Source organism: Corylus avellana, chromosome 1, assembly GCF_965113065.1.
Source record: "Corylus avellana chromosome 1, dhCorAvel1.hap1.2, whole genome shotgun sequence".
NCBI lineage: Eukaryota > Viridiplantae > Streptophyta > Magnoliopsida > Fagales > Betulaceae > Corylus > Corylus avellana.
This window is the reverse complement of record NC_142490.1, coordinates 5,275,500-5,289,947: the sequence shown is the minus strand read 5'-3', so window position 1 is coordinate 5,289,947 and position 14,448 is coordinate 5,275,500. Positions and strand designations below refer to the sequence as shown.

Genomic DNA, 14,448 nt, shown 5'->3' with positions numbered 1-14,448 from the left:
TTCAACTTTCTGATCTTCTCCTCCAACTCTTCCTCTGAAAGCCCAAGGCTTTTGATAAAAGAAATGAGACACGACCTGCTGATCTTCTTGCTACGCAGACGCTTTGTTCTTGGTCTAGTGGGCACATGAAGAAGTTTCTTCATCCCATCTTGACCAACAGTAGTGGGATGCGTTATCATGGCCGTGATCTTCATTAGAATGGCCAACAAAGATGGATCAAATGAGTGTTGTGGTGATGGAAAGAGAACTGGTGTGGTGTGATATCTATATATACGGTATATATACACCGACCTTAATTTACCTGAGATTAACCGACTCTCCTAAGTCGGCAATCTAGCTTCCTATGTCGGCTTGGTTAGCCTATCAGATTAGGTTTCATAATTTTGATAGGAAATCAGAGTTTAACTCAACTACGAACTCAAGTCTCAACGTTCAGCTAGCTCTTTTTGTATACACCTGGTAAAATTGATAAATAATCCACTCGTTTTAACATGCGAAAATCTCGGGCATGCACCGCATGCACGCCCAAAAAAGCGTTTTTTTTTTTGTTCCTATCTCCCTCAACGGCTATTTTATTACGTACATACGCTGGCTATTCACCAAGGGCAAATAAGAGACCAGCGAGCCTATGAGGCAAAGATGAGAGATCTAAACGGCATTTTATTTATGCTCAAATCCAATGATTCTTCTAACCCTGATGGTTGATTCTCTTACCTGTGACATCCCTTAATCTTGACATAAATGTACTTAATAAAATTCAGCAATGTTTTTTTTTTTTTGCTCCAAATTCAACAATGTTTTTGTGCTAAGAGCTTCAGTCTTGATCATCACTCGTATTTGCTAATTTGTTCTCATATATATATATATATATGTGTGTGTGTGTGTGTGTGTGTGTGTGTTTTTCATAATTTATAATTCTAGTATAAAATTATAATCTTTTTTTTTTTTTTTTGAATGTGCACCTTCAACTCCCTTATATCATAATTGAACTTGTTCTTATTTACTCTTTTTATTTATCGATCCAAGGACAACATACAAATTAGGACATTCATAAAACCAGAATCAGCGTGTTATTTCCAAAAGACTATCCAACAAATGAAGATTATATCATATTATGGCTTTTTTTAACTGAAATGTTAGAAAGCATAAGATCCTAAACATTAATTAGGACACCTATTTTGTGTGAACAAAAATAAAAAAGACACGTATTTTGTTGCACAGGTTCACCGTCAATATATATATTATGAACATTAATAAAATAAAATAAAATATTATATATTTTTTTAAAAAAAAATTTGAAAAAATTAAAGGGTAGCTAACCACTCCAGTGAGGTTGGGAGAGTGGCTTTGGCCTCCCCTTGGCCCTTGGGGGCCAGATCTAAAATAAATAAAATTTTATTTTTTATTTTTTGATTTGGCCCTTGGCATGGGGGTGGCCGGAGCCACCCCAGACCAATGGACAGGGTCAGCTTGATGTATTTGGGAGCCTTAGGCGAAATTTTGAAATTAGACCTTATTTTTTTAATATTTAAATATTAATTAAATAATATTTATTTTAATAATATTATTATTATTATTTTCATTCTTATTGTGGTTTCATGACTTTTAAGTTTAACTTTTAACTAGTTGTCCAAAAAATTGATGTGGCATATTTGTTTTTTTGGTTAATTGGTCTTATTTTATAATGGGCTTATTATATTGAGGCCTTATTGTAGAGGCCTTAAATTTTTATGGGAAAAACTTTTGGGCCTTATTTTAAAAAAAAAAAAAAAAATTAGGCTTTCAGTTAAAATAAAATTTTAAAAAATTTTAGGCCTTATTAAAATATTTTTTTGGGCCTTATTAAAAATAAAATTTGGGCCTTACTAACGGGGGGCTCTAGGCGACTGCTTCAGTGGCCTAGCCATTGAGCCGGCCCTGCCGACGGAATATTCTTTAATCTAAAATAGACTTGAGAGGATCTGTTTCTTTTTGTATAGAGATATGCTATAATATAATAAAAATTTCATATTTTGCCCATAAAAGTCCATGTGGCAAGAGCCACATCATCTTCTTCTTGTTTTATCTTTTTCCTTCTAAAAAAAATGAAGTGGCATCTTGCCACGTGAACTTTTATAAGCAAAATGTAGAATTTTTATTATATTCAAACATTTCTCTTTTATATATAGAGGGACCATAATTAAATATTACTCCACGTACTCGATCGTTTTTATTCCCCGGGCCCGCAACCTCCTCCTCCTTCTTCTTCTTCTCTTCGTAGCCAGCCATGACAGAGCAGTTGCTAGACTATGCCGAGGAGAAATTTAGGGAGGGCAAAATAAGAGAGGCCTTGGATCTTGCGACTTTGGCCAAGACTCTTGATCCCTTCTTCGGTAGCGTCAAAAGGTACTACGTCGCCTTCGGCGTTCACTACTGGGGCACGAAGAGGAACAAGTTTGGGCAGATCGATCTCTACGCCGTTCTCGGATTGAAGGGAGACCCATCTGCTCTCAGCACCGACGACATCACCAACGCCTTCTGCAACTTGGTCAAGCTGGTGCACCCCGACAGGTTCTGCTCTACCGCGGCGCCTGGTGCTCTTCGCCTCATCACCCAGGCCTGGGAGGTCCTCAGCAACGAGACCACTCGAGCCGCGTACGATGTTCGCATGGGTATTCGTCCGCCGCCACCCACCGATCAGAGATCGAGGCCGCTCCTTGGGATGATGATGCCATGCGCCTAAATCCTACGTGGATGATCGATGTCCGTCGACGGGCCGTTCAGAGTATACCAAGATTTACATATCGGAATTATCTTTCTTTTATTCATTTTCGTTTATTTCTTTTTGTAAATATTATTCAATTCAATCCCATTAATTTGTGCATCCTTTATCTAGATCTTTAAAAGATTAAATTTTTTTCTTACACGTTGATATATATATATATATATGTTAATTTTGGGGTTCCAATTGCGCATAGAGGCAGATCCTGCATGCATGCATGCTCATGCGTCAACGGAAGGTCAACACCACGATCATCATCACTGCAATGAGTCAACCAAACTTTGTAATGATAGTACATTAGTACTGCGCCTAGCTAGGAGAATTCTCTACCTGCATCTAAATTAAAAACAGGTATGTTCTTAATTTTATTGTTGTCAATGTAAAGGAGAAAAGATTTGTAATTCATAGTGTTTCTCTATAAATAAGAGTGTTGTACATAATTAAAAAAAATAAGAAAAAATGTAGCCATTTTAATGTGTTAACGTAGGGCATAGGCCGAACTACCTTAATTATCTGGATCTTTCTTCTTTGTTCTCATCTTTTTTTCTTAAATTATAAATTTCAATATGATATCAAAGCTATAGGTTAACGCCAATTATCAATTTTGTGAATTTTTTTGGGAAAAAAAAAATGTAGCCCATCACTCTCTAGTATAAGAAAAAAAAAAAAAAAAAAAAAAACAAACAAAATTCTGGTGATTTTTTTTCTTTCTATTTTAAATTAAGTGTTTTTTAAATTGCAATTCCAAAAGCTTTACATTTTGCGATATATTTTTTTAAAAAAACGTAGATTATTCTTGCGAAATCGAAATTTCAAATGCATCCCGTAATTGATTTTCTTTTATTTGGAGTTAGTAATTACGACCACATCATATGATAGATATTTATTTGGAGTGACGCAGAAGTACCAAGTTAGTATTTCACCTATAGTACATATACCAAAACTGCATTTAAATTGTAAATTTAAGATAGATATTTATTCAATTTTAATCTAATGATAATTTTAAAATTCATTTAAGAAAGTATGAAAAAGAGTATAAAAAACTTGGAGTGTGTATATTATCATTCTTTGGGAAAACTTTACAAAGAACCCATAAACTATCACGTGTTTTGAGAAGACTTTCATAAATTTAAAAAACTCTCAATTTCACCTCTCAAACTTTCAATTTGATGCAATTTACCCATTCCGTCACTTTTTGTTGTTAAACCTTAACGGCAACTCCTAAAAAGATCAAATTAACCTTCAATTTTTATTTTTTTTTTTAAATGAAAAACAAAATTTAAGGAAAAAAAGAGGGGGGGGGGGGGGGGGGGTCACAAGGTGACCCAACCGATGTGGGCCACCTTGTGATTTTTTTTTTAATTTTTTTTTATATAATGACTTTATTATTATTATTTTTAATTTAAAATTAAGTGTAAATTAAAGTCGGGGTATAATGATAATTTTATCACTTTTAACGTTTAAAAACTGACAAAAGGGAGTACAATGCATGAAATTAAAAGTTTATAATGTGAAATTAAGAGTTTTTAAAATTTAGGAGTGTCTTTTCAAAACGTGTGGTAATTTATGAATTTAAAGTGAAGTTTTTCCAAATTCTTTTAATAATATTATGTTAATAAAAAAAGATTGTATTTCTCACCAACTTATAGGACATATATTACTTTTTAAAGGCTAAGTTATAGGAACTCTTACAGCTTAATTTGTAGGAAAAATGTTTACCAACCGTCGAAACAAAGGGAGCTTAAAACCGTCAAATTCCAATAGGATGCAGGGTTAACCAAACGACGCCGTTCAATTTAGTGTTGTATCACTGCCTCGTGGCCCTCCTCCTTTTACTCCTATAAAATCCACTTTGAAATTTCTGATCCCCGCCAACACATCCAATAGCGCCAATACCAAAGTACATTCCTCTCACTCTGTCGTCATTGTTTGGTTTCTGAGAAAATGCAGAGAAGGAAAAGAAAAGAAAGGAAATTATTTGTCTATATCCAATAAATTTTGTCCATCTACAAAATCATTTTTGCAGCGGCTTAGTGCGGACGAGATTTTATGAAAATTTGAGAGTAAAATGATGATTTCTGTTTCGATTCCTTCTTTTCTTGGCGTCCAAATCGATATAAAAGTTTGTGTCATTTGGTCAAATCGAGGTTTCAGGTTTCCAATAGAACTTTGAGATATTGTTTCAATTTTTTTCCTCTTCACTCTGTTTGGTTGCCAAGAAACTGAAGGAAAAGAAAACAGGACTTGAATAAATTCTTGATCCGCGTATTCAGCCCAATAGATGCTAGCTTTCCATCTATTACGAAACTAGATTGCTTCAATTTTGTACTCGAACTTTCATTTTCTTTTCTTTTCGCTGGATTTCTCAGCATCCAAACAGTGGTCCATATCACTTTTTTTCGTTTTTATTTTCCAACTGATTCTGTTATTGGTTGACGTTGCAATGTAGATGTAAATTAATTCTTAACTTCTCATTCTTTTGTTTTCAGGTTTGAATCAAGTTTTTAGGAAATTGAGCTTTTTAGCACAACGAAAGTACGTCAAATATAACGGTCTGTGCTCGCTTCAGGCCTTTGAGTTCGAAAGAGAAAAGAGATCATGGTGATACTGTCTGTATTCGAAGCATTGACACTGAAACTTTCCTTTTCAAGGTCTCAGTTTGCTTGAATTTATATCACCGACATTGATTTACTTAATTTTGCAGTAATGACCGTGCATCTGAATCTAATTGTTTTAGCAATTTGAATTTATGTGTCAATCTGATTGTTTTAGTTCATTTGAAGTGATATGAGTGCGTGTATGCATGTGATCAATTTGATTGTTTAAGCAATTTGTATAAATTTGTTGTAGGATGAGAAGGAGGAAGATTTCACTTTCAGCCTCGATAGGGTATTCTATGAGGAATCTTAGCAAGCTGAGGTCTATGAATTTCTAACTTTGCCTATCGTTCGAGGTATATCTCATAAACTTTAATCTGCTAAGAAAATAGAGGAAAGCATTAGAGTACTTTGCATATGATAACTCAAAAACTTCATCAGCATAATCCTTAATTATACTCATCTTTATTGTGACTAAATTGAGGGAAGGTTTTAACCGATTGGAAATTGATTGGTTTACTAATAGGATGTCAATGCGGCTATAAATAATATCTTCTTCTTATGCTGTGCTTTTGGATCTATATATGATTGGCTTATTGAAACAGATGCTGTTGCAATCAACGGCACGATTATTACTTACGGACAGGTAACATGTAGTTAGTTGTGTAAAAATTGTTCCAAAGGCATCCTTATCTGTGTTAACTTTTTGGTGATCTGTAATTTATACATGCCTCCATGCATCACATACACAATCATCTGGACTTTGTATATACACGACAATTGACACATATGTAAACATAGCTACTTTGTTTTTGGGCTGAGAAGAATGGATATGTTTGCTCTCCAAGCAGCCATTAAACAAGTTACAGTTCAGATATCATGAGACCACAAATCATTTCCCTTATGGGCACTAGTTAGAAAAGATAAAAAGATTTCACCACTATCACTGTAAATCTTTGCATTTTGTGTTCCATTTAGTGAATTGAACTTCTAAATCAAGATTATATTCAAACAAGTTCCTGTGGAATCATAAAGTATTTGTTCTTTCAGCATTGAAGTAAACGTATGGTTTTCCTCACTTGCACATCCACAGGTTATGATGCAAAGCATATAAGATGACAATTTTTTCTGCGATACTTTCTCCAGTTGTTTTGTAACTTGAGTTGCTGATCATTTGACTGATTCTACTTTGATGAACTTTGTTTAATCAGTTCAAGGTTGTAATGATTTAATTTTGAAAATTTCAAAACTATGGACAGAGTGAACGCTGGGAAACTAGTTCTTGTGGACTTGGCAGGATCAGAGAAAGTGGAGAAAATGGGGGCTGAATGGAGAGTTCTTGAAGAAGCTAAAATGATCAACAAGTCCCTCTCAGCCCTTGGGAATGTTATAAATGCTTTGACATGTGGCTCAGGCAGAGCAAACCACATCCCATATCGTGATTCCAAGCTTACTCGGATTCTCCAGGATGCGCTTGTTAGTTTCTCACCCTCCTGTCCTCATCGTACATGTATCAATTTGGTAGGTAAGATATGATCTTCAGCTCTCATCTTGCCGGGTGGGAACTCCAGAACTGCTTTATTGTGTTGTTGCTCACCGAGCTCTTCACATGCATCAGAGAGCCTATCCACTCTTCGGTTTGGCGGGAGGTGCTAATTCAAACTCCTTTAGTGTTTAAGGCCACAGTAAAGCATACTATTATCATTGCTAAGATTTACCTAGTAGCAAAATGACACTTTTCTTATCTTTCTAATAGAGTACTACTTTGTGGCTCTGGTTCCTTTATGGCAACAAATATTAATTTACATAATTCACCAAGTTTTTTAGTTCTGAAAGACTTTAAATCATTCCAAAGAAATGCAATAGTTTCCAATTATCGACATGAACTCAGCTTTGGGTTCTGGAGATAGACATTCTTTGGTTGAATTTTATGATCTTTGTTCTGTTTGTGGAAATGGATATTGGGGCAGGGCAAAGCATATCAAGTCATCACCACGTGTTAACTGCAATGATGATAAACTTGCTAAGAAGCAAGAAGTTCTCTATCCAAATAAAGATGAATCATGCGAGAGAATTTTAAACAAGGTTAGAAGTATATTGTGAAACTCTTAATATATGACCTAATGTAGTGCATTTTCAAAGTCTTACATGACTTGCAGTTTCTAAAACAACTTTCATTCATACAGTTGAGGGAGAGATTGGATATTGAAAATGTGAAATTATTCAAAGAGTTGTTCATACTGGAGGGAATTTTCTTTGATCCATATTCGGTTGATGAAGAGCTGGAAACAGGTTATGAAGATGCTACTTTAGGGACAATTTCCTTATTACAACACGAATTGGAAGAGCTTGTGCCTAATTTCGAAGAGGTAAGTGATAATTTTTCACTAGTTTATGAAATAGTGGCTCATAAGCATCATTTCAATGAATTTTGGTTGCCTATTTGACCTCTTCTCATTAAAAAAATAAAAGGAACTAAAAGTTCTAAAAAGCTAGAAAAGCTGAAGGTGGGAATTGAATATATAATTTCTCTTCCAACATCAAAGTGTAAGTTCATAGTCTACTTCTTCAAGCAATCTCCAAGACTAATCGCGTTACTTCTTATTAAGAGAGATTTCAGATAATGAGAATGTGAACAATCTAAAGTATATATGTATTGATACACCTAAGCTATAATATTTTATATTTTACTGCTTAAGGGGGAGAACAAGGCTCTCAAAGACAGAATAGCAGCCGTTGAAAGGCATGATGCACTCCGCAAGGAAGATGGCATAATTTCAAATGTTCTGGATAAGATTTCAGGCATTATCCGTTTCTTCATTTTCTGGGGATCATTCTCTTCTGTCAAGATGCCATTTCAAGGTTCTGTCTCGCACACATAAGGTATATATATACCATACAATACAAGCATAGTAAGTGCATACAAGAATTAATACGTTTTACTGATATTGGCATGACTATATGATCTTTGACCATCTGATCTGCTGCATTCTCTTAAAACAGAAACAAAATAATAAGAAGCACAGATATATTTTGTAAAAAAGTTAGCCATCCAAAATGCCCTAATAAACAGGGCAATTATTGGATTTTGTGTTGTTAGTGGAAAATGAATAGTCTTTTATTCCTAGCTCATATCGAAGAAACTAGTTGGTTAAGATTATTAGTGAAAGGTGATCGAGCTCAATTAATGAGCAACTTCTCAAATCCTAGAGATGTTTTGCTGCAAAAGTATGACTTAATTTTAGCCTCAAAACCGATGTCCGGGAGATGGCGTCAGTTCGGTGCTTGCGTAGCAAAACGGCAAGGCCTTATTCCTAGAATTATGAATTATGCTCTTATGAAGAGGGGTTGTGGCTGTGAATAAAACTTGGGGGTCACAGTTTGTGCTTTTATTCTCAGCAAATTCATTTGTCTCTATGCAGATGTATGCTTAATTTTCTGTGCATGTTAATTTACATTGTATTGCCCATAGGAATTATGCTACGTAGGAGTTGATCACAGTTCGTGATGGTAGAAATTTGATAAATTAAGGTGATCACAGTATGTATTTTTATTCTCAGCAAATTCATTTGTCTCTATGCATGAGATGCATGCTTAATTTTTTTGTGTTAATTTACATTGTAGTGCCCATAGGAATTATGCTACGTAGGAGTTGATCACAGTTCATGATGGTGGAATTAAACTCGATAAATTAAGGTGATCACAGTTCGTAAAGGTGACTAAAACCAGGAGATGACCTCAAGGTAGAATTTTAAAGGTACATAAGTTAATTACTTAGATCGACGTTGTACACATTCTTGACACCAAAAATAAAGGCTAGCTTGAACAGGTAGAATATTGAATCGTAAATCTCATATTATATATTTATCATGAACATAGTACAATTTAAAAATAAAAACAAGAAAGTTGAAAACCCCATCAAAAGGGGAAAAGAAAAGATGTCTCTAGCTTGAACTTCTCTTCAAATTCACGTCCTTAGTTGACTCCTTTGATCTGCCGATGGTGTCAAAACATCTCTCTAATATGACTCAATTCCGTCCTAGCTAGCTTTACGACCACGTCGATAGTTGCATGACATTTCATGCGTACGATGATGGGCAATTTTTGGGAAACACTTTTGAGTGGTAACCTTGTATTTATGGTTTAAATCTTCCACTTTCTTGCTGTTGCTCTTACGGTTATGGCTTTGCTTGACATGATGAGCATATTCTTGAGACCCTTTTCGAGCACCGACCTTAAGCTTCTTGTTGTGGTCAAAAGCTTCAACCTCATCCCGACGAAGATAAGGTTTGATTTTCACAGTTTGGTCATCCAAGAAAGAGTAGTCCCTTGAATACTTCAACTTTCTGATCTTCTCCTCCAACTCTTCCTCTGAAAGCCCAAGGCTTTTGATAAAAGAGATGAGACACGACCTGCTGATCTTCTTGCTACGCGGACGCTTTGTTCTTGGTCTAGTGGGCACATGAAGAAGTTTCTTCATCCCATCTTGACCAACAGCAGTGGGATGCGTTATCATGGCCGTGATCTTCATTAGAATGGCCAACAAAGATGGATCAAATGAGTGTTGTGGTGATGGAAAGAGAACTGGTGTGGTGTGATATCCATATATACGGTATATATACGCCGACCTTAATTTGCCTGAGATTAACCGACTCTCCTAAGTCGGCAATCTAGTTTCCTACGTCGGCTTGGTTAGCCTATCAGATTAGGTTTCATAATTTTGATAGGAAATCAGAGTTTAACTCAACTAAGAACTCAAGTCTCAACGTACAGCTAGCGCTTTTTGTATACACCTGGTAAAATTGATAAATAATCCACTCGTTTTAACATGCGAAAATCTCGGGCATGTACCGCATGCACGCCCAAAAACGCGTTTGTTTTTTTTTTTTTTCCTATCTCCCTCAACGGCTATTTTATTACGTACATACGCATACGCTTGCCATTCGCCAAGGGCGAATAAGAGAGCAGCGAGCCTATGAGGCAGAGATCTAAACGGCATTTTATTTATGCTCAAATCCAATGATTCTTCTAACCTTGATGGTTTGTTCTCTTACCTGTGACATTCCTTTTTTTAAAAAAAAAAAAAAAAAAAAAAATTATGACATGCCTTAATCTTGACATAAATGTACTTAATAAAATTCAGCAATGTTTTTTTTTTTTTGCTTCAAATTCAACAATGTTCTTGTGCTAAGAGCTTCAGTCTTGATTATCACTCGTATTTCTTAATTTATTCATTCTCACCTATATATATGTGTGTGTGTTTCATACTTTATAATTCTAGTATAAAATTATAATTTTTTTATTTTTTGAATGTGCACCTTCAACTCCCTTATATCATAATTGAACTTGTTCTTATTTACTCTTTTTATTTATCGATCCAAGGACAACATACAAATTAATTAGGACATTCATGAAACCAAAATATATATATCAGCGTGTTATTTCCAAAAGACTATCCAACAAATGAAGATTATATATATCATATTATGGCTTTTGTTAACTGAAATGTTAGAAATTATAAGATCCTAAACATTAATTAGGACACGTATTTTGTGTGAACGAAAATAAAAAAGACACGTATTTTGTTGTACAAGTTCACCGTCAATATATATATATATATATATATATATATATAAATTGCAATACTAAATGTCTTACATTTTGCAATATTATTTAAAAATGCAAATTACGTTTGTGAAATTGCAATCTAAAACACACTCCTTTAACCGATTTTCTTTTATTTGGAGTTGACAAATTTTAATTATTTTCCACGTGGCACAAAAAACATAGGTATCACATGTGATATAGCACTACATGAATTGACTTAAATATGTAGCATAAGGGACATATGTCATGTTTCTAGGGGTGGCCAGGCACCTAAGGGCGGCTTTCTACCGCCCCCAACACCCATGGGGTAGTTCGTAACCCAGTTTTTTTGTTTTGTTTTGTTTTTTTTTTTTTTTTAATTTGAAAATATAATGAGAACGTGTGATATATATTAATTCAATTGGGTCCACAAATTAACTGGAATTGAGACGATTGAGTTACCGGCCAGCGAGCGCTCCGGCCGCAACCTCCTCCTCCTTCTTCTTCTCTTTGAGTTCCTGTTTGAAGGTAGGTAGCCATGACAGAGCAGTTGCTAGACTATGCCGAGGAGAAATTTAGGGAGGGCAAAGTAAGAGAGGCCTTGGATCTTGCGACTTCGGCCAAGACTCTTGATCCCTTCTTCGGTAGCGTCCAAAGGTACTACGTCGCCTTCGGCGTTCACTACTGGGGCACGAGGAGGAACAAGTTTGGGCAGATCGATCTCTACGCCGTTCTCGGCTTGAAGGGAGACCCATCTGCTCTCAGCACCGACGACATCACCAACGCCTTCTGCAACTTGGTCAAGCTGGTGCACCCCGACAGGTTCCGCTCTACCGCGGCTCCTGGTGCTCTTCGCCTCATCACCCAGGCCTGGGAGGTCCTCAGCAACGAGACCACTCGAGCGGCGTACGATGTTCGCATGGGTATTCGTCCGCCGCCACCCACGTCCGATCAGATCAGATCGAGGCCGCTCCTTGGGATGATGATGCCATGCGCCTAAATCCTAATGCCGCGCGTGGATCCGGATGATGTTTTTCTTGCTCTGTACGTAGAACACATTGTTCTCTTGCTGTGTAGATTGTAGAAGCATAGATATTGTGAGTAGGGTTTCATGGAAAAGTATTCAAGATTCAGGTTAGGGCTATTGAATCTATTGTAAAATTAATATCGGAATTACATGTATAAATCCTCTTCTTTTATTGATTTTCTTTTATTTCCTTTTGTAAATATTCTTCAATTGAACCCTGTTTGTGATGAATTTTTTTTCTTACTCGTTGATATGTTAATTTTGGGGGTTCCAATTGCGCATAGAAGCAGATCATATCCTGCATGCATGCATGCTCATGAGTCAACGGAGTCAACACCATCATCATCACTGCAATGAGTAAATACATGCCCAACAAGGTCATGAATTTTTTCTAAACCTGTCCGATGAAAATATATTTCAACCCATATAAAATAGTGTTAACTATCTAAGCATTTAACATGCACATTAAAGGTTAACTCTTTTTTTTTTTTTGGTTAAACCTTAGTCGGCTTAGAAAAATAAAAAATAAAAAAGAAACTATCGTTATGGAAGTGTAAAAAAAAAAAATTCCAACAACGTTAGATAATTCTCTGTTAATGAGATAAATGAATAGTTAAAAATACAACATCGTTTAATGGGATAAATGAATAGTTTAAATAAAAAATTTAAAATGTTAGATAACTCTCTATTAATGGAATAATTGAATAGAGATTAAAATTAATCAAATTATTATCCAAAACACAAAGACTCAATTGTCAATTTTCATCGTATATGCCAAAAAATCTTGATCACATATGCATTAGACTTTCATCCACATACGCAGAGAATGGAGAAAAATGTCGGTATGCTTATGATATGACTTATCAACTTGACCTTGTTTAAGTTTACTAAAATTTTCTAACCTTGTTAATTTAGATGTGAGAAAAACGAAGTTTTTTTATTTTTTTTATTCTTATCTAAGCCGACGTTAGGTCTTCACTTTAACATTAGTTCTAAGTTCTAAGTTCTAACCATAAGAAAAGGGCAAAAAAAAAAAAAAAAAGAAGTTAGTCTAACGTTTAACCGAAAGAAAAAAAAAAAATAAAAAAAAATAACCTTTAGCAAACTGCTATTGATGACTTTAAAAATTTAATGTGTATATTAGATATTTAGACACTTAGTATAATTTTATATGGGTTGAAGGATATTTCTTCTGGTTTAGTACAATCCTACCATTACAACCGAACTTTGTAATAGTAGTACTGCACCTAGGAGGCTTCTCTCCCTCATGCTGACATGTGACTAAAATAAAAATAATTAATATCAGTGGCTTCAACATTCCTATGTTGTCAGTGGCAGAGCCACATGTCGGCCAGACGTGGTCGTGGCCCCCCTAAGAATTTTTTTTTTTTTTTTTTTTTAAAAAAAATGGGATCAGCATTAATTTATTGAGATTTTTTTTTTTTTTTTTTTTCAAAATCGGGCCTCTCCATTCTCCTGAAAAGCTCATTTGTTTTTTTTCTAAATAGGGCCCAATGCACTGCAGCTAGCCCCTCCATATTTAAAAAAAAAAAACAGTTTATGTTTATTTTGGGCCTTTGGCGGCTTCATGGTCTGATATTATTTATTAAAAAAATTTTGTTTTCCCCCTTTCTTAAATCTCAATTTTATGCATCTTCCTCTTCTCCCTCTCTCCGGCTCTCCCCCTCACTGCCCTCAGTGAGTCAGTCCCTCTAATATATCAATTTGAGCACATATTTATAAGCTTTTATAGATATTTTTTTTTATGATGCATATACTGTGTGAATTATCAAATTTTCAGTGTGAAAAAAAATTTTAGGACGCAGTTTTTTTTATTTTATAGCCCCTGAAACGTCTAGCTCCGCCACTGTATGTTGTCATGTCCGCATTGGCTCTTATAACATCTTAGAAAGAACATGTTAGATGTGATTATATTAATGAGGAAGTGGTGAAATTATTGTTCCTTTTTTACATCCAATAAATTTGGAAACAAAATCAGCCCATTTTTTTCCTCTGTTCACCTCTGTTTCAGTCTCGCATCAATCTCCGAAATGTTTTGTATTTGGTTTCCTAAAATCACGTGCTCTATCAGCGAATGCACCTCTTTAATATTTTGGATTTGCCAAGCTTAACGGTTCACACGTTTGAGAGTAATGAAGTGCTTCTTAGAATTGATCTTAAATGTGACATTTAAAATTATTATTGAATTTAAGAAGATTATTATTAAATTTTAATTTATTAGTAATTTTAAATATCATATCACATTTAAAATGCATTAGGATTATTTCCAATTTATTATAGACTAAAAAATATTTAGTGCATGGTTCTAATTTTTTTTCTTAGAAATTCTAAAGCCACAAATAAGATACATGTCTCACTACAAAAAAAAAAAAAAAAAAAAAAAAAATTCCAAAAAAAAAAAAAAAAGGGTGTCTAGCCATAGAGAGTGGTCGGACCACCCTAGCTAAACGAATTAT

At 34.8% G+C, this 14,448-nt stretch overlaps 3 protein-coding genes across 3 annotated transcripts; all 3 read left to right on the top strand.

Moving 5' to 3' along the window:
- The first annotated feature begins 2,266 nt into the window (after positions 1–2,266).
- On the top strand, positions 2,267–2,722 carry LOC148587893 (uncharacterized). Its single transcript, XM_088517668.1, has one exon. The coding sequence runs from the start codon at positions 2,267–2,269 to the stop codon at positions 2,720–2,722; it is 456 nt and encodes a 151-aa protein (XP_088373794.1).
- Positions 2,723–5,675: 2,953 nt separating this feature from the next.
- LOC148587892 (kinesin-like protein KIN-1) lies at positions 5,676–8,240 on the top strand. Its single transcript, XM_088517630.1, has 8 exons — positions 5,676–5,714; positions 5,964–6,004; positions 6,618–6,838; positions 6,902–7,007; positions 7,329–7,443; positions 7,545–7,727; positions 7,860–7,865; positions 8,058–8,240. The coding sequence occupies exons 2-8, from the start codon at positions 5,964–5,966 to the stop codon at positions 8,238–8,240; spliced, it is 855 nt and encodes a 284-aa protein (XP_088373756.1). The 5' UTR covers positions 5,676–5,714.
- Positions 8,241–11,482: 3,242 nt separating this feature from the next.
- Positions 11,483–11,944, top strand: LOC132168956 (uncharacterized). The gene has a single exon (XM_059580054.1). It carries the CDS (start codon positions 11,483–11,485, stop codon positions 11,942–11,944), a length of 462 nt encoding a protein of 153 aa, XP_059436037.1.
- The last annotated feature ends 2,504 nt before the right edge of the window (positions 11,945–14,448 follow it).